This window comes from Rhinolophus hipposideros (genome assembly GCF_964194185.1).
Source record: "Rhinolophus hipposideros genome assembly, chromosome: 16".
In the NCBI taxonomy this organism is placed as follows: domain Eukaryota; kingdom Metazoa; phylum Chordata; class Mammalia; order Chiroptera; family Rhinolophidae; genus Rhinolophus; species Rhinolophus hipposideros.
The window spans coordinates 38497578-38518747 of record NC_138062.1 but is presented as its reverse complement, the minus strand read 5'-3'; the positions used below and the strand labels follow the sequence as shown (position 1 = coordinate 38518747).

Sequence of the window (21170 nt, the reverse complement as noted above, 5' to 3'; positions counted from 1 at the left end):
AATTTGTACTATTATGGAAAAAGTTTCATGTGCACTTGTGAAAAATATATATTCTGTTGTTGGATAGAATGTTCTGTAGATGTTACATGTACTTGGTTTTAAGTGTTTCACAAGTGTTTTCTTTGTTGATATTTTGCCTGGTTGTGGTATATAATATTCAAAGTGGGATGTGAATAGTTATTAGAGTCTCTAATAACTCATTTGTTTCTCCCTTCATTTCAGTCACCTTTGCTTCATTTATTTTGGTAGTTATTAGGTATGTACATGTTTATAATGTTATAGCTTCCAGATGAATTGATCTTTTTCATGATACAACCCTCTGTATCTCTAGTATTATTTTTTGTTTTAATGTCTTGTTTTTTTCTCACATTAGGATGGTCTCTACAGCTTTTGCATGGGTGATGTTTACATATGTGTCTGTCCCCCATCCTTTTGCTGTCATAATTTTTGCATCTTTTAATCTAAAAAGAGTCTTCTGTAGACAGCATATAGTTGGATTATTTTTGTTGTTAAATATAGGGTGGTAATCTCTGACTCTTAATTGGATTACATAATCCATTTACATTTGGCATTATACATATATTATAGAACAGGAAGTGAAAATGACAACAGAGGAAGAAATATATTATACAAGGTGAATAAAAAGTAAAATAACCATTATAATAGTGGGAGAAATATTCCGCTCAAACTAAACCAGCTTAAATTAATCTAATAATTTTAATCATGCATTAGAAAACTTAAGACAAGTAACAGAACACTTGACAGATGAAACAAAGTAAAACAATTTTGAAGGAATTAAAAAGAAAACAAAAACATGCATTTCCTAAAACAATGACAACTTGAATTCTGATGCTATGACAATAAAATGTGCTTCATAGTTCATACAAACTTGCACCCCTGCACCTTAATGAAAATGGCTTTTACATGGAAACACAATTGTCAAGAAAGTGTAACTGAGTGACTTAAGAAGCTTAACCTTCGGCCACCTGCTGATTAAATGTGGCCAATTTTTTTTGAGGTAACAAATCTTCTGGCAAAAATACTTGTAGCAAAGTTGCTTGCAGCAAAACTGACAACTAGATAAAACACATTCTGTTTACCTATTCATCTGTTAATGGACATTTGCTTAGTTTCCACCTTCCCATGATGAATAATATACTACAAAATTCATGTACAAAGTTTTGTTCAAACGTTTTTTTTTTTTCCCATGGGCATAAATACCTAAAAGAGGAATTGATGGGCTACATGATAATCATAGGTTTTTCTGAGGACCTGCCAGATTTCTTTCCAAAGTGTTTGCACCGTTTGTATTTGCGCTGCCAATGTATGAGGGTCTAAATTTCTCCATATGTCCTCAACAACATTTGTTTTTATCTCACTACCATCCTAGTAGTAGTGAAGCAGTTTCTCATTGGGGTCTTGATGTGCATTTATTTTTTTTGATGATTAATGATATCCAGCATCCTTCCATGTGCTCTTGGCCATTTGCATATTTTCTTTGGAAAAACGTGTATTCAGTTCCTTTGTCATTTTTAAATTGAGTTATTTGACTTTTTATAATTCAGTTATAAAATGTCTTCAGACACTTTCTATTTAAGTCCCTTACCAGATATATAATTTACAAAATTCTCTTCCATCTGTCAGTTATGTTTTCAATCCTTTTGGAAATTTCACTTTTAATTGTGGTAAGTACACATGTAAGAAATATCACACTTTAACCATGTTTAAAATGTATAGTGTGAAGTGCATTAACATTGTAAACCAAATCTCCAGAACTATTTTCATCTTGCAAAACAAACTGAACCCATCAAACACATTCCTCGTTCTCCCCTCACCCCGACTCCTGGCTGCATAGAGCATGCGGCAGTATTTTCCAGTCTTCACTCCCTGTCATGCAGGGGACACTTCTCGCTGAGTCATTTGTCGTGCAGGGCGGCCTGCAGGGTCTCTGGTCCTGCTCCCCGCATAAGAACGCAGGACATAGTAAGGCCAAAAAGGAATACCCACGGAGCCACAGATAGGGGAGTCATACCACAATAGTCTAGCTGGCGGCATCCACCTTTCTGCAATCTGTGCTTGCTAGCTCAGCCACCATCTTTTTGCTAGCCCCCATTTTTTCTGTTACCATAGCCACAGCAGTTGTATTAATGGCCAATGTCTCACTGGTTACAGCTGACAGCAAACTTGCCACAGGTGATGGCCATCCAATCACAGTTGATGGCCATTTACTACCTGAGCCAGTACCTTTCCATGTGAGGCCGAAACCCTGGAAACTGCACTCCTGGCTCTGTCCCCACTCTCCCTAACACTTTAACTCTCAAGCTAGTACACACTATGTTTCTTAACAAATTTATCTCTAATAATTTATGCGTTCCCAGATGTTGCTGCTTCCAGTCGTTTCTCATCTGATTAAGTGGCAAATCTCTATATTCATCTGTCTCTTGCTCAGGCAAGCACTGGTTTGCCACATCATCTCAAAGATCTCAGGAATCAAAAAAGCTTTTCATTTCAGATTGTTCAGGGTCTTTTTTGTGAAGATGAAAATGATCACCCAAAGTTCTTTACGTATAATAGATACAATCCATTCACTTCTGTTCCTCTGTATTTTTCTCGTGACACTATACTATTTTACTTATCGATTCTCCTGCTATTACCCATGAATGTGTTTTCAGTTCTTCTTTTCTGACAATTGTATCTAAAAACATTATTGTTTAGGGATCTCTGTATTTGGATATCTTCCGGTCATCTAAAAATTCTCCTCCCAGAATATGTGTGTCACCAGAGGTACTGGTTACCTTCTGTTTTATCATTGCTCTTTTTGGGGCAGGATTAACATCCTATGAAAAATGGGATTGGATGAAAAGACAGATGTCACCACATGTATCAAGTGAATAGAAAAATAATAATTACTCAGTGGTACTTTCTAAGGAGAACAGGGCAAGGGTAAGCTGGGTAACAGTACAGGGCAAGGGTAACAGTACACATGAATGTAGGTGTTTCCCTAAATGGAAGGAACTCCATGGTGTTATGGTGGATATATTGTGTCAGTGTGTAGAGCAATAAAACATTTAGATATTATAACATTTTAAACATATGAAGGTAAATAAAAATCTCATCAATGACATTAACAACAAAAAGACACCACAAAATTGTTGCCCAAATCAACACGAAATTTCAAGTCCCAGATAATAGTGTCCAACAAAATGACTAGTCTATACACAAATTGTTTACCAAATGCAGAAATGAAGGTAAACGAAGTCTGTATCTTTCTTGTTATGGGGAATCTTTACTGTTAATCATAGGACTGCAGGACTTTCTACATTCCTAACATTACCGAGTTCCTAACATTACCGACAGGGGGAGTATCTCCAACTCTAGATATTTTGTGCTATCACAGGTCTCTCTTCTTAAATCAGCTACTACTCACCAACTCTCAAAGAAAATAAAAGCAAAACACCAAATATAATTATACTCTTTCATAAACTTGACATGAAAATTAACTCCAACTGTTTATTAGCATTGAAAATGGAACAAGGTTCTTATTATACCTGTCACCCTAAAGGAGGAATTTTGTCAGTAATTAAGGTAGGGTATATAGAAAGGACTACAGGTATCAAGGAAGTGTCACAAGGCCAGGAATAAAATTCCACAAAATACCAAACCATCACTTTTCAATGGCCTCCGAACATACAACAAATAAAGCCTCATTAAAAATTAAGTAATAGAAATACACTTAAATTCATCCATGGATATAACAGGCTTCAAAACGTAAAGAGATAATACGATTAACTGATTTAATGAAAAATCACTACTTATTAATGTTATGTACTTGTTGAAAGACAACAAAGAATTATCTCAACTCAATAATCATTATGAAAATAATTAACGTTGACTCTTGAAGAAAAACCCACGTATATCAAGACCCATGCAATTCAAACTCATGTTGTTCAAGGGTCAACTGTATTTAGGACAGAGGGTTAGAAATCCAATTATATGGAGGCTGGCTTAAATCATACGCAGATTTTCAACTGCATGGGTGGTGAGGACTTTAAAGCACAGCTGTTCAAGGGTTAACTATAGTAGAACTCCACATTCCAATTATGCACTTGAAGAAAGATGGTAAACACGCTTTATTTAAAATTTTAATAACAAAATTTTGAGAGTTTTCTGGAACAGTAACCAAATAATTTCCATCAAGCCTTCCCACATTAGATTTTATTTCTTTTTGGTGGGAGATTTCACATGTAAGATTGTGGGCTAACTGAAATCTTCTCCATATTACTTATATTCAACAGGTTTTATCCAGTGAGTCCTTTCATGCTTATGAAAGGCAGACGAATGACTGAAAGCTTTCCCACATTCTTCACATTTATATGATTTCTCTCTAGTGTGCACTATCACGTGTACTTGAAGGATTTTTTTACGATTGAAAGATTTTCCACATTCCTTACATTCATAGGGTTTTTCTCCCGTATGAGTTCTTTTGTGAATTTGTAAGGAACACTTTTGTCTGTAGGCTTTACCACATTGTTTACATTCATAGGGTTTCTCTCCAGTGTGAGTCCTCTCATGTCTTTGATACAAACTAAGGCAGGTGAATGCTTTCCCACATTCCTTACAATGATAAGGTGTGTTTCCAGTATGCATTTTCATGTGTCTTCGAAGGGTGGTGCGCCAAGTGAAGGCTTTACCACAGTGTTTACATTCATGGGGTTTCTCTCCTGTGTGCACCCTTTCATGAATTTGTAAGGAACTGTAATGTCTGAAGGCTTTTTTACATTCCTCACATGCATAGGGTTTCTCTTCAGTGTGATTTCTTTCATGTGTTCGAAGATCACTGGGATACTTAAATGTTTTCCTACAATTTTTACATTCATAGGGTTTCTCTTCAGTGTGACTTCTTTCATGTTTTCGAAGATAAGGGAGACAACTGAATGCTTTATTACATTTTTTACAATCATAAGGTTTCTCTGCAGTGTGATTTCTTTCATGTATTTGAAAACTTTTGTAACATCTAAAAGCTTTCCCACATTCCTTACATTCATAGGGCTTCTCTCCAATGAATTTTCTCTCATGTATTCGAAAAGTGTGATGACTTTTGAAGGCTCTTCCACATTCCTTACATTCATAGGGTTTCTCTTCAGTGTGATTTCGTCCATGTATTCGATAACTTTTATAGCATCTGAATGCTTTTCCACATTCCTTACACTCATAGGACTTATCTCCAATGAATTTTCTTTCATGTTTTCGGAAACTCTGATGATATCTAAAGGCCCTTCCACATTCCTTACATTCATAGGGTTTCTCTGCACTGTGAGTTCTTTCATGACTTCGAAGATAAGGGAGACAGCTGAATGCTTTACTACATTTTTTACATATATAGGGTTTCTCTCCAGTGTGATTTCTTTCATGTATTTGAAGACTTTGATAACACCTTAAGGCTTTTCCACATTGTTTACACTGATAGGGCTTCTCTCCTGTGTGGGTTCTTTTACATATTTGAAGTGAAGCTGAAGAAGTAAAGGTTTTTCCACACCCCTTACATTTATAAGGAGCATCTACAGAATGCGTGCTCATGTGCTGTTGAAGGGATTTTAGTGACATGAAGACTTTCCCACATTCCTTACACTTACCAGGTTCCTCTACATTGTCATTTTCCTCATGTTTTTCAAAAAATTGAAGATAACTGAACACTCTGCCTAAGACCTTATAATTATGTGCTTTCTTTCCGTATTTCTCATACTCAGAGGACTTTTGTCCAGTGAGACATGTGGTGCGCCTATTATGAAATGAATGATGCATGAAGACTTTTCCACACATTCTGTATTCCCATGGTTCTACTCTAGAAAGAGTTTTCCGCTTCAAATTGAGATTTGGAACACGGCTGAAGTTTTTCTCACATTGACTACCTTCTTTACTTTCACAGAGTCTCTCTATCTTATGACTTCTGAAAAAAAACCAAGAAGCACATTATTAATGACTGCTATAAAACAACAAAGTAGTTCAAATAGTCTAATAAAACTAAAATCACTAATAAAGCAAAGGGTAGGTTTTTTGTCTCGTCTGAATTGTTTGACGTTGAATATACTGAATACTCTGCAAGACAACATCAGCCTTGCTGTTATCGAAACAGCGAGATTCGTTATAGGGTTTAATAATGCCATCTCCACATGAACTATTTTGTAAACACTGAACATCTATGTCATATATAAGAAACTAATTTGGTGAACATTTGCTCACAAGTAATAAATTTGAAGCAGGTGTTATATTGCATGCTTCTTTTTAATATTTTGTAGCACACCAGGTTTCTCATGTGAGATAATGCTTTCTATTGTGAATATGACCCACCTTAGTTTTTTCTCCTTGTTTCTGTACTCATCTTCAATGTCATCATCTTCCCATTCTTTACCTAAAATGCAGACCCAGAACACTGATCCCAAGGTTTTAGAAATTATACAAAAATCATTAGGTTTTAGTTCTATGATGAGCTGTAACTATGCTCAGTTTATTTATCAATGTCTTCCACTTCCACATTCCACATCTTAGAAAAATGCTCATGGGCAAGAAACACTTGGCCTCTAACAAGGTGAAGATTAAGTTGTCAGGCATACCTATTGAGGCCAGGTTCCTGAAGGTGTCCTGCATCACATCTCTGTAGAGTTTCTTCTGTGAAGAATCCAGCAGAGCCCACTCCTCCAAGGTGAAGGTCACAGCCACATCCTCAAAGGCCACTGAGTCCTAAAAACCCCAAATATGTGATTCACGAAACTGACAGCACTGGACACCTAGATTCCATTTACACAAAAGTTAGACATGATTCTTCCATTTCATTTATTGTATGATTTCATCATCGGAAGTGTACTCTCTATACACACCTACTTGCGCATAAAGGTAACATCATGATAAACATATGTAAATTATGCATTTTTACTGTGATCATATTCCACCTTACTTCTCTTAACAGCAGGGTTCAGACCATGTGGGAAAAGGATAGATGTGTTACACAAATGAAACAAATATTATCATTTTAAAACCAATGATTCTCTTTCAGAAAAATTCTTTCATCTCCTTCCTTATTACCCATCAGCACTCCATTAAATAGGGGGTCACATCTGCGTGAGGTTTTAATGACTAAAGATATAGCGGAAAACTAGAAGCTTTTTTTCCCCATTCCCATCACCAAAAACAAAGAGTGCAGGAGGCCTGTGGAAATTCATCTTTTAATAAAGCTCAGAAGGCCGTATCATCCTAAAGTCCTCCAGACCATTAGAAGTGCAGACACAACTTATTTTATTGTGCTTTACTTTATTGCGCTTGGCAGATATCACATTTTCATCAATATCGAGACAAGAGCCTCCACCGGCAATAAGATTATGACTCACTGAAGGTGCAGATGATATATGTACACTGATGCTTTAGATACAATAGTATTGCACACTTTAACAGGCTGCAGTACAGTGTAGACAGAACTTCCTTATACACTGTGAAACCAAAAAATTGTTGTGACTTGCTTTATACTGAGACATTCACTTTGATAGTCTAGATACTAACCCGCAATGTCTCCTAAGTTATGTGTATAATCACATGCAGCTGGCTGAATGAAAATATTCTTACAGGGAAGCACTGTTTTTACCTCATGTAACATTTATCATAGACTGAGTTCACCCTTTCTCTGTCTGATTATGGTCTAGAACATCATATGGAACTTACAGCTCAGAGACAAGGATAAAGGCACGACACGTTAGACTACAATAACGCTAAACTCACATCTCATGGCTACCTCCAGCCAACTTGTGGTGCACACAGAAATACACATTGAGATAATAATATTCTAGAACTGATACTTCTAGCAAAACTATTAACGGTCTAACCTAAACCCTACCAACACTGATGAACAGGTTACAAGCAGCAGATTATAAGAGAGTGCAATGACATCCACAATGGTTGATGGTGAGTTTGTGTATGGTTACAAAATAGCTAAGGTATCAGTAGTGCATTCCTCCAACCGAACATAACATCTCCATTCCCCCCGTCAGGGGGATGTTTTCGGACCAGTCACCCTAGAGGCTGCCCTCCCTTCTTCTGCCATGTCCCAGCTCCCCCGTGGAGTAATGGGAATCCCTTAGCTGATGACACCACACTTGGCCACTAGGGTATAAAAGGGAGTATTGCTTCTGTAACTGAGGTCTCTGTGGAGACGAAGGCAGACCTCTTAAGCAGGCATGAAATAGGTTAAGAAGAGCAAGGAAAGGTGTGGGGACTTATTTTTTTGAGGTCGGGAGGTGGGCTAGGGTGAGAGTTTAGACATAAAGCTGGCATGCACTCAACTGCTTGCTATGCCAGAAAAGAAAAATAAAAGCTTTCTACATACCTTGTACACATGAGGCATAAGAGGAATAGGGAGTGATGAGGCATAAAAACTGTCAGCAGTCAATTATCAGAAAGTGGAGTCAGACAACTCGGGTTTCTGCCTGGCATTTAAGTAACTTACAAGATATCATCCGCAACCTCACTAGAAAAAAGCCAAACAATTTGAAATGACCTTCTCTTCTTAGATCTATCAGAGCATTTAGTCATAGGATAACCCAGTATTTTGAAAACTAGGAAAGAGAAAATAAAGACAGTGTTTTGAAAAATGCCCCAAATATTTAGTTCTCATGACCTTTACTTAAAGGAAAAAAAAAATCTATTTCAGTTGAGCCTAATGCGAAAATGAAAAATAACACAATATCTATGAACCCTAGGACAACCTTTTTTAACTAGAAAATTTACATACACATCACAGAACTCCCTGAAGGAAAAGACAGAAAAAAAAGCAACTATCACTTATATGTGGAATCTAAAGAATAGAATAAATGAACAAACAAATCAGAAACAGTCTCAGAGATATAGAGGAAAAACTGAGGGTTGCTAGATGGGAGGGGAGTAGGGATGAGGGAAAAGGTGAGGGGAACAGAAAGCACAATTGGTAACCACAAGATTGCCATGGGGACACAAAAAACAGTTTGGGAAATATAATCAATAATATTGTAAAGATTTTGTAGGATATACAATGGGCACTTGTCTTATTAGGGAGACCACTTCAGGGATGGTGTAGATGCCAGATCACTACAGTGTACACCTGGGGCTGAAGCTGAACAATAATGAATGTCAACTATAATTTAATATATATATATATCTTTTATATATACATACATATATATATATATATATATATATATATATATATATATATATAGTCACAAGATGTGGCGTACAGCATAAGGAGTAGTCAGTGGAACTGTAACAACTATATATAATGTCAGAGGGGTAGTAGATTGGGGGAGAAGGTTATCACTTTATGAGGGGTATAAATGTCTATCACATTGTTTTGTAAACCTGAACCTAAAAAAAAAAAAAAAGGAAAGAAATAATGGCTGAAAACATCTTTATAATGGTAAAAGAAAACATGTCTCAGTCAGGAAGCACAGAGTCCTAAAGAAGAAAAACGCAAACTGAACACAAACTGAAGCACACCAAGACACGTCATAATTAAAATGCAAAAAGTTAAAGATAAAAAGAGAATCTACAAAACAGCAAGAGAAAAAGCAGCTACTTACATACACAGGAACATCCCTACGACTATTAGCTGATTTTTCAGCAGAAACTTTGCAGGCCAGAAGGGAATCTCATGATATATTCAAGGCCATGAAAAGAAAAACATACAATCTAAAATACTCTAACCTGTGGTAAGGTTATCACTCACATAAAATACAGAGAGAGTTTTCCAGATACGAGAAAACTAAAGGAGTTCATTAACACTGAAATGGCATCACAAGAAATGCGAAAGGGACTTCTTCAATCAGAAAAGGCCAAAACTGAAAAAAAGACAATGTGGGAAAGAAAAAGAAAACTTCACAGGTAAAAGCCAACATTTAGTAAAAGGAGTACATCAACTAAGTATAAAGCTAGTATGATGGTTAAAAGGCCAAAGGAGTAAAATCCTGTGTATCTAAAATAACTAAGGGCACAAACACATATGTAATATATGAGATCTAAACATAAAACGTGTGTGTGGGCGTTGTGTGACAAATGTAGTGCTTTTAGAATGTGTTTGAACTTAAGGGACCATCAACTTAAAATAGACTACTATAAACATATGCTATTGTAAATGAAGCTCATGGTAACCACAACCATAAACTTATGATACACAAAAAAAGAAAGGAATCCAAACATAACACTAGAAAGTCATCAATGCACAAGGAAAAAAGAGTAAAAGGAACAGAGAAGAACTATAAAACAACCAAAACCAATGAATAAAATCGCAATAAGTACATACCTATCAACAATTAACTATAAATGGACTAAATGCTGCAATAAAAAGACAAGGTTGGCTGAATGGATTAAAAAAACCCAATACCTATATATATCATTTCAGATCTAAAGACACACACAGATTGAAATTGAAAGGATTGAAAAAGATACTTCATGCAAATGAAAATGAAAAAAAAAAGGCATGGTGGCAGTATATCACAATAAATAGTTTAAACAAAGTCTGTAAATAGAGCCCAAGAACATTACGTAATGAAAGGATCATTCCTACAAGATATAACACTTGTAAATATCTATGCAACAAACATAGGGGCACTAAATAAATTAAACTAATATAAACAGACATAAGGGTGAGACTGACAGTAACACAGTAATAGTAAATAACACAGACCACTTTACATCAATGGACTGACTACCCAGAGAGAAAATCAACAAAGGCTCACTGGCTTCAAATTGTCCAACAAGGACACATTCGACCAGGTGAACTTAATAGATATACACAGAATATTCTATGCAAAGACAGTAGAATAAGCATTCTTTTCTGGTCCACATGGAAAATTCTCCAGGATAGATATCATGTTAAGCCACAAAACAAGTCTCAATAAATTTAAAAAGACTGAAGTACTGTGAGCATCTCTTCTGACCATAATGGCACCGTGATTCCTCAAAAATAAGACCAAGCTGGAGAATCAGCTCTAATGCGCCTTTTGGAGCAAAATTAATGTAAGACCTGGTCTTATAATATGTTAGATAAGACCCGGTCTTATAGTAAAATAAGATTGGGTCTTATGTTAATTTTTGCTCCAAAAGATGTATTAGAGCTTATTGTCCAGCTAGGTCTTATTTTTCAGGGAAACAGTTGTATGAAACTAAAAATCAATTACCAGAAAGAAACTGAAAAAACTATAAACATGTGGAGGTTAAAATACCTGCTACCAAACAATCAATGGGTTACCAAAAAAATCAAAGACAATATGAAAAAGTATCTTGAGACAAATAAAAATGGAAACACAATGTTCCAAACTCTATGGGACAAAACAAAATAAGTTTCTAAGAGGGAAGTCTATAGCAATACAGGTCCCCCTCAAGAAACAAGAAAAAAATCTCAAACAAGCTCACCTTATACTATCTAAATAAATAAGAAAAAGAAAAAAAGCACAAAGTTAGTAGAAGGAAGGAAACAATACAGATTATAGGCAAAATTTAAAAATTGAAAAGGTCAATGAAACTAACAGTTGGTTCTTTGAAAAGACAAAAATGTTGATAAACATTTAACCACAATGAACAAGAGAGACAGGGCCCAAACAAATAAAATCAGAGAATGAAAGAAGAGAAATTACAACAGACATCACAGAAATGCAAAAGATCGTTAAGAGAATTTTATGAATAGCTATATACCGATAAATTGGACAATCTAGAAGTAATAGATAAATTCCTAGAAACATGCAATGTTTCAAGGCTGAATCAAGAAGAAACAGAGAATCTGATCAGACCCATTATTGTAACATGACTAACGCAAGAATCAAAAAACTTACAATAAATAGAAGTCCAGGACCAGACAGATTCCCTGGAGAATACTGCCAAACACCTAAACAAGAACTAATGTCCACATTTCTCAAACTAGTCCAAAAACTGAAGAGAAAGGAATGCTTCAGAACTCATTCTACAAGGCCAGCATTACCGTGATACCAATAGGAAAAAGAATATTAAAGACCGACATCCCTGATGAACCTAGATGCAACAATCCTCAATAAAATATTAGCACATCAAGTTCAACAATATGTTAAAAGTGTCATAAACCATGATCAAGGGGAATTCACTACAGGACTGCAAGAAAAGTTCAATATCCACAAATCCATCCATACGATATACCACAAAAGAATAAATATATAATCATCTCAATAATGCAGAAAAAGCATCTAATAAAATACAACATAAATTAATGATAAAAACTGTTAACACAGTGGGAAGACAAGGAACATATCTCAACATGAAAAAGGCCATATATAGCAAAGCCACAGCTAATAATGCTCAACTGTGAAAAGCTAACTGCTTTTCGCTCGTGATCAGGAAAATGGGATGCCCACTCTCAACACTTGTATTCAACATCCTATTGGAAGAACTATCACCCACAGCTATCAGATAAGAAAAAAAAAAGATATCCAAATTGGAAAGGAAGAAGTAAAACTCTCGATAGTTGCAGGTAACATGATACTATATGTAAAGAACCCTAAAAAAAAACAACCAAAAAAACAACCCCCACAATTAGAACACATACATGAATTCGGTAAAGTTGCACGATATGAAGATACTATGCAGGTATCAGTGGTGTTCCTATACAATAATAATAAATTCTCAGTAAAATTAAGAAAACAATCCCATTTACAATTGTATCACACCCCAAAAAAGCATCTAGAAAAGTTAATCAAAGAGGCAAAAGACCTGCACTGTGAAAACTGTAAGACAACTGAAGGTGATTAAAGAAACTGAAGGTGATACAAATAAATGAAAAGACATACCACACACATGAATTTAAAAAATGTTTAAAATTCCATAGTACCCAAAGCAATCTACAAATTCAACACATCCCTATCAAAATAACAATGGAAATTTTCACAGAACTAGAGCAAATAATGCTAAAATTTATATGAAAGTACAAAAGGCCGCATGTAGCCAAAGCAACATTGAGGGGAAAACAGAGCTGGAAGTATCAGGCTCATTGACTTGAATCTATGTTACAAAGGTATAATAAAACAATGGTACTAGGACCAAAACAGACATACACCTTGCTAGAACAGAAGTGAAAGACCAGAAATAGACCTATACTTATATGGTCAATTAGAATGCGACAAAGGAGGTAGAAATATACAATGCAGAAAAGACAGTCTCTTCAATAAACAGCATTGGGAAACTCGAACAGACAAATGCAAGAAAATGAAGCTGGACCACTTTCTTACACCATATAGAAAATAAACTCAGAATAAATTAAGGAGTTTAATTTACAGAATAAAGGCCTGAAACCACAAAACTTCTACAAGAGCACATAGGGAGTAAAGTTGACATCGGTGTTAGCAATATTTTTTGGATATGTCTCCTCAGGCAAGGGCAACAAAAAGCAAAATTAATCAAATGGCACTACATCCAACTAAAATCCTTTTTGCCCAGTGAAGAAAACCATCAACAAAATAAATAGATAACCTACTGAATGGAAGAAAAACTTGCAAATGATATATCTGATAAGGGGTTAATATCCATAATGTATAAATTAACTCCCGAAACTCAACATCAAAAAACAATCCAATTATAAAATGAACAGAGGACCTGAATATATTTCTCCAAAGACATACAGATGGCCAACAGACACAAGAAAAAATGCTCAACATCACTAATCACAAGAAAAATGCAAATTAAAACCACAATGAGATACCACCTCACACCTGTCAGAATGGCTATTATGTCAATACATCAACAAATCATAAGTGTTGGTGAGGATGGGGAGCAAACAGTAAGCTCATTCGCTGTTGGTGCGACTGTAAATTGGTGCAGCCACTATGGGAAATAGTATGGAATTTTCTCAAAAAATTAAAACTAAAACTACCACACAACCCAGCAATTCTACTTCTGTTTACCTGAAGGAAAGAGAAACACATTTGAGAAGGTATATACCCCTAAGTTCACTGCAGCATTATTTACAATAGGCAAGACATGAAATCAACCAAATGTCCATCTGCAGATGAATATATAAGGTGTGATACAGATACACACACACACACACACACACACACACACATACTCAGCCATAAAAAAAATGAAATCTTGCCATTTGAGACAAAATGGGTGGATCTAGAGGTATTAAGCTAAGTGAAGTAAGTCAGACAGACAAATACTGTATGATTTCACATACATGTGAAATCTAAGAAACAAAATAAATGAATAAAGAAAACAGAAACAAACTTATAGCTACAGAGAACAAACATGGTTGACAGAGAAAAGGTGGACAGGGAGATAAGTGAAAAAGGTGAGGAAAATAAGACATGCAGACTTCCAGTTATATAATAAATAAGTTATGGGGATATAATGTAGAGAACAGACAAAATAATAATATTGTAATAACATTTGGTGACAAATGTTACTAGACTTACACTGATGATCACATTATGAAATATATAAATGTCAAATTACTGTGTTACACACCTGAAAGTAATATAGTATCGTATGTCAACTGTATTTTAATAAAAATAAACTTAAAATGTATTTTCAAAAATGAGAAAAAAATGCCTGCTCTTTAAGGAATGTCACCTGATGAGCTCAGCTCATTCACACGGTATAATCATCCTACTACTCGGCCTAGTATCAAGGAGAACTCAGCCTCAGTCACACCTTCACTGTAAACACACCACAACCGCCCAAAACCACTGTAAGGAGAACCCCACTCCCACACTACTGCTCCTAAAAGACAACATATTATCAACTCAGAGTCCTCTGTATACAGACCCCAGGCTGGGTGGGTCCACGATACAGCGCAGGGCAGCACAGCTCACAGGAGGGCTCCCCAGGGAGCAGCAGCTCCCAGTGCAGGAGCCTCCAGGCTTCTCATCAGCCTGGCAGGTAAGAAGCAGGAAGGGGGAAAGGGAGGGGTGGGGCTTAAGGTGCCAGGAGTCAAACATCAAATATCGGAGTACTCATTACAAGAAAAAACATGGGTAAGAAAAATAGGCATTTATACTGTCTTGTTTTTTGGGGTTTGTTTTGGTTACAGAGAACAAACAGATCATTGACAGATGGGAGGACGGTTGGGGGCTGGGTGAAAAAAGTGAAAGGATTAAGAAATACAAATTAGTAGTTACAAAAGAGTCTGGGGATGTAAAGTACAGCATAAGGAATAAAGTCAATAATATTGTAATCACTATGCTGGTGGGCATGAACCAACTAGGGGAATCAGTTCACAAACCATGTAAATGTCCAAACACTACTCTGTACATCTGAAACCAACATAAAACAATATTGAATGTCAACTCTAATTGAAAAATAAAATAAATGCAAAAAAAATGGGTGGACAGTTTTGGATGATTTTAAGGAACCGGCAGGGGGCTTGTGGAAAGTGCAACTTTGTTTTGCTCTTCAGATTGACTGCTAAAGGCAATTTCATTACCTTTGCTGGGGGCAGAGCCAGTTGGTTTTGGTGAATGAGGCCAAGCAAGCTGTTAGGAGCAATGCCTGAATATTGTCGCTGAGAAAATACAATTTTTACTAAAAATTCGAAGAGGTCAAGAGATTTCTGGGTAATGTACAAATCACAATAGAAAAATCTACTCTTTTCAGGCCAAATGTTGCCACTGGTGATATAATAAGGTCAGTTAGCCATGAGACCATTGTTCTTTTCAAGCTGCTCTAAACTGGTCATTGAAAGACCAATGCCCTATCAGAAACACTCTCTTAGAATCATTCCCTGGAAACCCTCAAGGAATAAGCTGGAGAAGAGACACTCAGGTCTTTGTATCAAAGCTATTCAAGAGCTGCTGCTTCCTTTGTGACCTAGGTAATTTGTCTCTCCAGGAGGGGTCGCTGCTCTTCAACCGGAACTTGAAGCCACTTTTTTCCCAGCACCTGGCATTATTACCAGGAGCTCTAAATACACCAGAAAATACATTTCCGTTAGCTTCATGTCTGTTCCTGACACCATCTTTATCCTCTTCAATAACGTGGCTGTCACTGAGGGACTGACCTGCTCTGAGCTCCAGCACTGCGGCAGCAGCTCCAAAGATGCCAGGGACATGTGGGGAGGAACTCAGTGCCAGGGCTGGAGGGGCAACTTTCTCTCAGACAGAAGTACTGGTAGAATCCATTGTTTCTTGGATGAGACCTCCTCCCTCCCTGCTTGCTGAGGCAGGCAGCTGCCATGTCTGAGTCTCCATCAAACTCCGTGAAGAAACAAGTAAAGAATTAACAGGAACGAGCCTGGGACACAACAAAACTAGCTTAGCTATTAACGAGCTTGGGGGCCAAGACAAGCTTAGTGATTAATGGGCTTGGGAACCATGAGATAAGCTTAGTGATTAACTACATTCCGGGTCAGCAGGAAAGGCGGTGGAGGTTTCCCAGGGACTGCTAACCATGATGGAAGAATCCTGAGCAGGGCCAGCTTAAAAACCCAGGCAGTCAGGAGCCAGGAGTTCCGGGCAGCTGTATGAACTTCTGTCCTTAAATAAACTTTCTTCTATTTCTTTGTGCCTCGAGCATTCTTTCACAAGCAGAGAGGGACCAGGACACTCGCACTGTCTTGTTTTTATGTAAGAAACACTAACGGGTTAATGTAAAAGTAATTAAAACTGGTCATTTCAGGGTGACTACAGTAACAGCTCTGGGTATGTAGGGAGCAAGTCCTCTAAAGTCACTTTCCTATCTCAGGAATTTAATGAACCTTCCAATGCACTATTCATTTAAAACAAAAAGAAAAATTTTTATATACCACATTTTCCTAAGCTTTCTTGTTATTGTTAACATTTGCTGTTTAGAATTAATTTTAACTTTCTACATAGAAAATCACTCCAAGATTTCATCCTTTAAACATCAAAAGATACAAAACTGCAGGCCATCCACCTTCCAAATCCCTTTCTGACAAAAAGGACAAGGGGCATGATAGGAGTTTGTCCCTCCACAGGGAATATTTCCAGCATAACACACACACACACACACACACTCACACACATTATAATGCATTAGGGGATCGCAATTAAGCCCTGAAATGAACTAGAAAATAACAAAGATCTCTGAAAGACTTGATGTGTTCTCATATCAATGAATATGGAGATTCAATTGCTTCTTTCTCACACCCATTAAAATAGGAAGTCATTTCTTAGAAATACTATAGCCTTTTCAATGTCAAATGGACTAAAGACATTGAAATAAAAACGCTGAAGGAAAAACTGAGAACTCTGAATACACACATCTCACTTCTTCAGGTTTCTTACCTATGTAACCAAAATTACTTTCCACAATTTTCTTGCCTTGCTCTAAGTTCACTCAATGAATTTACATATTAAAAGCCCGGGTGCTAATGGAAACTAGATTCAAAGAGCTGCAATATTCACTGGAGAAACAAATCTAAAGAAAGGAAACAAATAATGAAATCAAGAGATAATCAGCCTGCTTCCCTACACTTAACCAAACAAAAACCAAAAACCCATATTTAAAAAGTTGAATACAACCACAAACTTGGTTCTAGACACCTCCGGTTGAGACATAACCCCTGGAGGGGGTCCTTCCCTCGGGAAGGAGGGAGGGACACCTGAGCAGCCTAGGAATGGACGCGGGCAGCTCCACACACACCCTCCCACCTCCTGAAAGCATGGAAGTGCTCCCTCCCCCAGGCTTCCATTCTCGGTGAGGATACTCACAGCCCGATTCAATTTAAGGTTCTGATCCAAATGAACTCTCAAATTCACGAACCCTAACCCAGGACACAGACCACCTGGCTTTCACAGACTTTCTTTTAATGAGCACGAATTATACTCTAAATGCAAAATGTTTAGGCCTAAGGAATAACAATCACAATCTCAGAAAGAGCATTGTTGTCTTTCAACCTCTATTGATTAAATACATTTTATACCTATTGAAAAAATGATACTTAAATAAGTAAGTAAACACTTTGAAGCAACACACCCACAGAGGGGCAGTGCTGACAGGAGAGAACACCCAGGAAACTTTCCAAAGAACCTCCACACAAAGGACTTCCCATAGGACGTCTGTGCCCAGGCCAGGTCCTGGGGGAGAGGAATGGGGATTTCATACAACTGTCTCCCAGGTGGTTAAACGTCTGCTTTCCTCTCATGTAAAATATCCACAGACAACTATACATCTTTAATTTATATTTAGCCTTAGCATAGCTCTGGGGGGAAAATAAGCAATTAAAATACCGGGTCTGTTTGAAATGCACGACAGAGGACAGTTTATAACGATGCTGTGAATCAAAAAAGGGAAGCTGGCTTCGGGAATAAGATGAGGGATCTGGAAATTTAGGGACTTGTTGACAGTCCCAGGAAGAGCCGGCTGGGGGGACCGGATCGTGGACCCGAGACCCCGCTCCCTAAACATCTGGAAAATTCTGGGGAAAACGGGGACCCACTGGGAAGACAGGAGCTGGGGTCCCCACAAACCACAGCTGCTCCCACGCAGCAAACCCGAAACCCGAGTCACCACTGTCTCCGATGACCCTCCATGTGGTCACCGCACCACCTGGGGAGACGCGGGGTTGCAAGTACACAGCTGCCCAGAGAGCCTCCCTGTCGGGGCCGAATCCCTGGTGCCGTGAGGAGACAGGACGCCCGGGGTCCCAGCTGCACGCCCAGGCCCCACGCTGCCTGCTGGAAGGGAGCAGATCCGCGCAGCGCAGCATCACGAGGGGACTCGGGTCCTCAGACTTCAGATTTGAGCAAAGACTCCAGACTCGATCGCAGGGAGGCCACGATCCCATCCAGCTGGTTCCATTCAGCCCCTCGTCCCCATCTCCACATCCCCGGACAGCACACTCACCATTTCTACGTTTCCTGGGGGTGGGGGGGGGGTCCCTGACTCTTTCCTACGACTCTCACAACCAGTGATATCACGACCCAGACCGGAGTAGGGACAGGAACGCCGGCGTCGAGTCCCAGTGCATCGCCCCACCCACCTGTCCCACCGGCACCCCTGATTGGACAGAAATCCATGTACACCCCTTTTCTCCCTGATTGACACCGGGAGGGAGAACGAGGGGCTCAGTTAAACCAGCTTCCGCCGCTGGAGGCTCCAGTCTCTCCCAGGCACATTTGAATTTAAACAAAACCTTTCCTGGACTGGGGATTACTCCACTGTATTCACTCGGCTCTTTGTGAACACGTGGGCACAGATGTGCACAGCGAAGTCTGATTGAGTTTCCAAGGGGAGCAAGTAAGTACAGACAGCAGAGTAGCTCAGGCCTGACCACACTAGAACAAGAGGGTTTATATCCTCTGCAGGTCAAGGGCTTGGGGCAAAGCTGTCAGACCACACATGAAACTGTGACCCTTGTGCAGAAACAAGGACATTTAATGTGACCTCAGCATCTGTTATAACGAATCCAAACCTAACGGACACAATAGAATGTATTTTTTGATAAGCAGAAATATTAAAAACCAAAGAGCTCTCAAAGGATACTAAAATAAACTCTGGAAATCTGAGCAGATGCTTTAAAATTTTTATTGTTTCTCCTGCCTGAAACCTAACAAGATATTTCAAAAACTGTAATAACTCTATGATCAGACCTTTTTAAAAAAATTAAATCCGACAGGATTTGTAAACCTCTTTAGTAATTTCCAGAACCTTCCTAATCAGAAATGTAGACACAGCCCATAACTGCCTGAGACTAAACAAACCAAGAGGGGGGAAAAAAAGGGATGAGAGAGCTTTTTAAAAGCACAGTGTATGAAAGATTCTCTTGCCTAGGCACCCAGCCCTTGCTCCGGACAGACTCTTAAAAAGTGTTTATAAAGGACAAATACAAATATTGAATGTCTTCTCTAAAAAGTAAAAGCCTTGGCCATCTGAACGAAGAAACTTAAATTATTCCAACTGTTGTGAATTAATGGGTTTTTGCCTTACTATACCTGTCTCCTGATGAAAAAAAAGAAACAAACAAAAAACTACCGGGTCTCTGGATATGTCTGTCTCTATATATGTATGTATGTCTACCTCCAGAGGATGAATAAAACTGGCTGTTAGAGTGCTCTGTTAATTGGCTTATAGGAATCAAACACTTATGTAAATTAAGAAATATAACAGACACTAACCCAAATGCTGTTTAATATGTGATGTGAGAAAATATTTAATATTAAAAGTGATTTAAGTTTGGTTTAATTAAAATAGCCTCTGGAATTATCAACATGTAATATAATTTTATTTTATCTGTGTTTACAAGAAAAAAATATTAATGTTATCTTCATTGCAGGGTTTGTCAACAGGAAAAGAGCTTGAGATAATAATTGACTTTGTCTAATGTTTCATAAAATTTTCACAAGTAATCTGAATATAATTACTGAAAATCAATAAATGAAACAGATATACGTAGAATAAAAGGTTTTTCAGTGAGTTTTCAATAATAATTGTTTTATGGTAGATGTACCTAAAAGTAGTTTCCCAAAATCTTTAGGTAACTTGAAACCTTAGAGTTTTACTAAGTTAAAAGATGGAACTATTGAATAGCTACATAATTTCCAAATAAGATGAAATACTAAAATGTTACTAAATAAATTTAAGTTGACCTACTTTTAGAACTACACTTCACCAACATGCATTATAATCAAATTATCATAAATCAAAGACAGAATTTTGAAAGTAGCAAGAGGAAAGTGACACTTCACATGCAAGGGGTCCCCATTTCTACACTCAACTGAAACCTGTTAGAGTGCCACGATATACACAAAGTGTTGAAAGAAAGAAACTGCCAATCAAGAATATTTTACACAACAAAGCTGTCCCGGCAATCAATAACAAAGACATTCTGCAAACAAACCAAAGCTAGGAGTTCATCACCACTACACCTGCGTTGCAACAAATTCTATGGTGATTTTATCAAGCTGAAATGAAAGGATGCTAATAAGTAACATGAAAATTTATGAAAGTACAAAACTGTTCAAAGAAACAAAGCATTAGTTGTTTGAAAATACAAACCCAATCAACAAAGCTTTAGCTAGAAAAAAGAGAAACGATTCCAATTCATAAAATCAGAAGAAAAGGGTGCTGAGGATAGGGCCTTATTTGGTGCAATCAGACAGCCTCTGGGTTGAGGTAATCCAGTGAGGTGTCATTCTTTCTTTCGAGGTTTAAGAACAGGCCAAATTTACCTG

At 37.6% G+C, this 21170-nt stretch overlaps 1 protein-coding gene across 1 annotated transcript; it reads right to left on the bottom strand.

Annotated features, from left to right (window-relative positions):
• Nucleotides 1-3490: 3490 nt before the first annotated feature.
• On the bottom strand, nt 3491-18962 carry LOC308509618 (uncharacterized protein). The gene is made up of 4 exons (XM_081077860.1): nt 18844-18962; nt 6612-6738; nt 6349-6409; nt 3491-5947 (listed from the first exon to the last, which is right to left on the bottom strand). Exons 1-4 carry the CDS (start codon nt 18844-18846, stop codon nt 4279-4281), a joined length of 1860 nt encoding a protein of 619 aa, XP_080933986.1. The 5' UTR covers nt 18847-18962; the 3' UTR covers nt 3491-4278.
• Nucleotides 18963-21170: the final 2208 nt, after the last annotated feature.

Bases quoted from the DNA above. Each gene is read 5' to 3' on its own strand.
- LOC308509618 (XM_081077860.1), bottom strand. The intron at 6,410-6,611 runs GTATGCCTGACA...TCTGCATTTTAG, and splicing joins CAGGAACCTGGCCTCAATAG to GTAAAGAATGGGAAGATGAT. The intron at 5,948-6,348 runs GTGGGTCATATT...GTTTTTTTTCAG, and splicing joins AACAAGGAGAAAAAACTAAG to AAGTCATAAGATAGAGAGAC.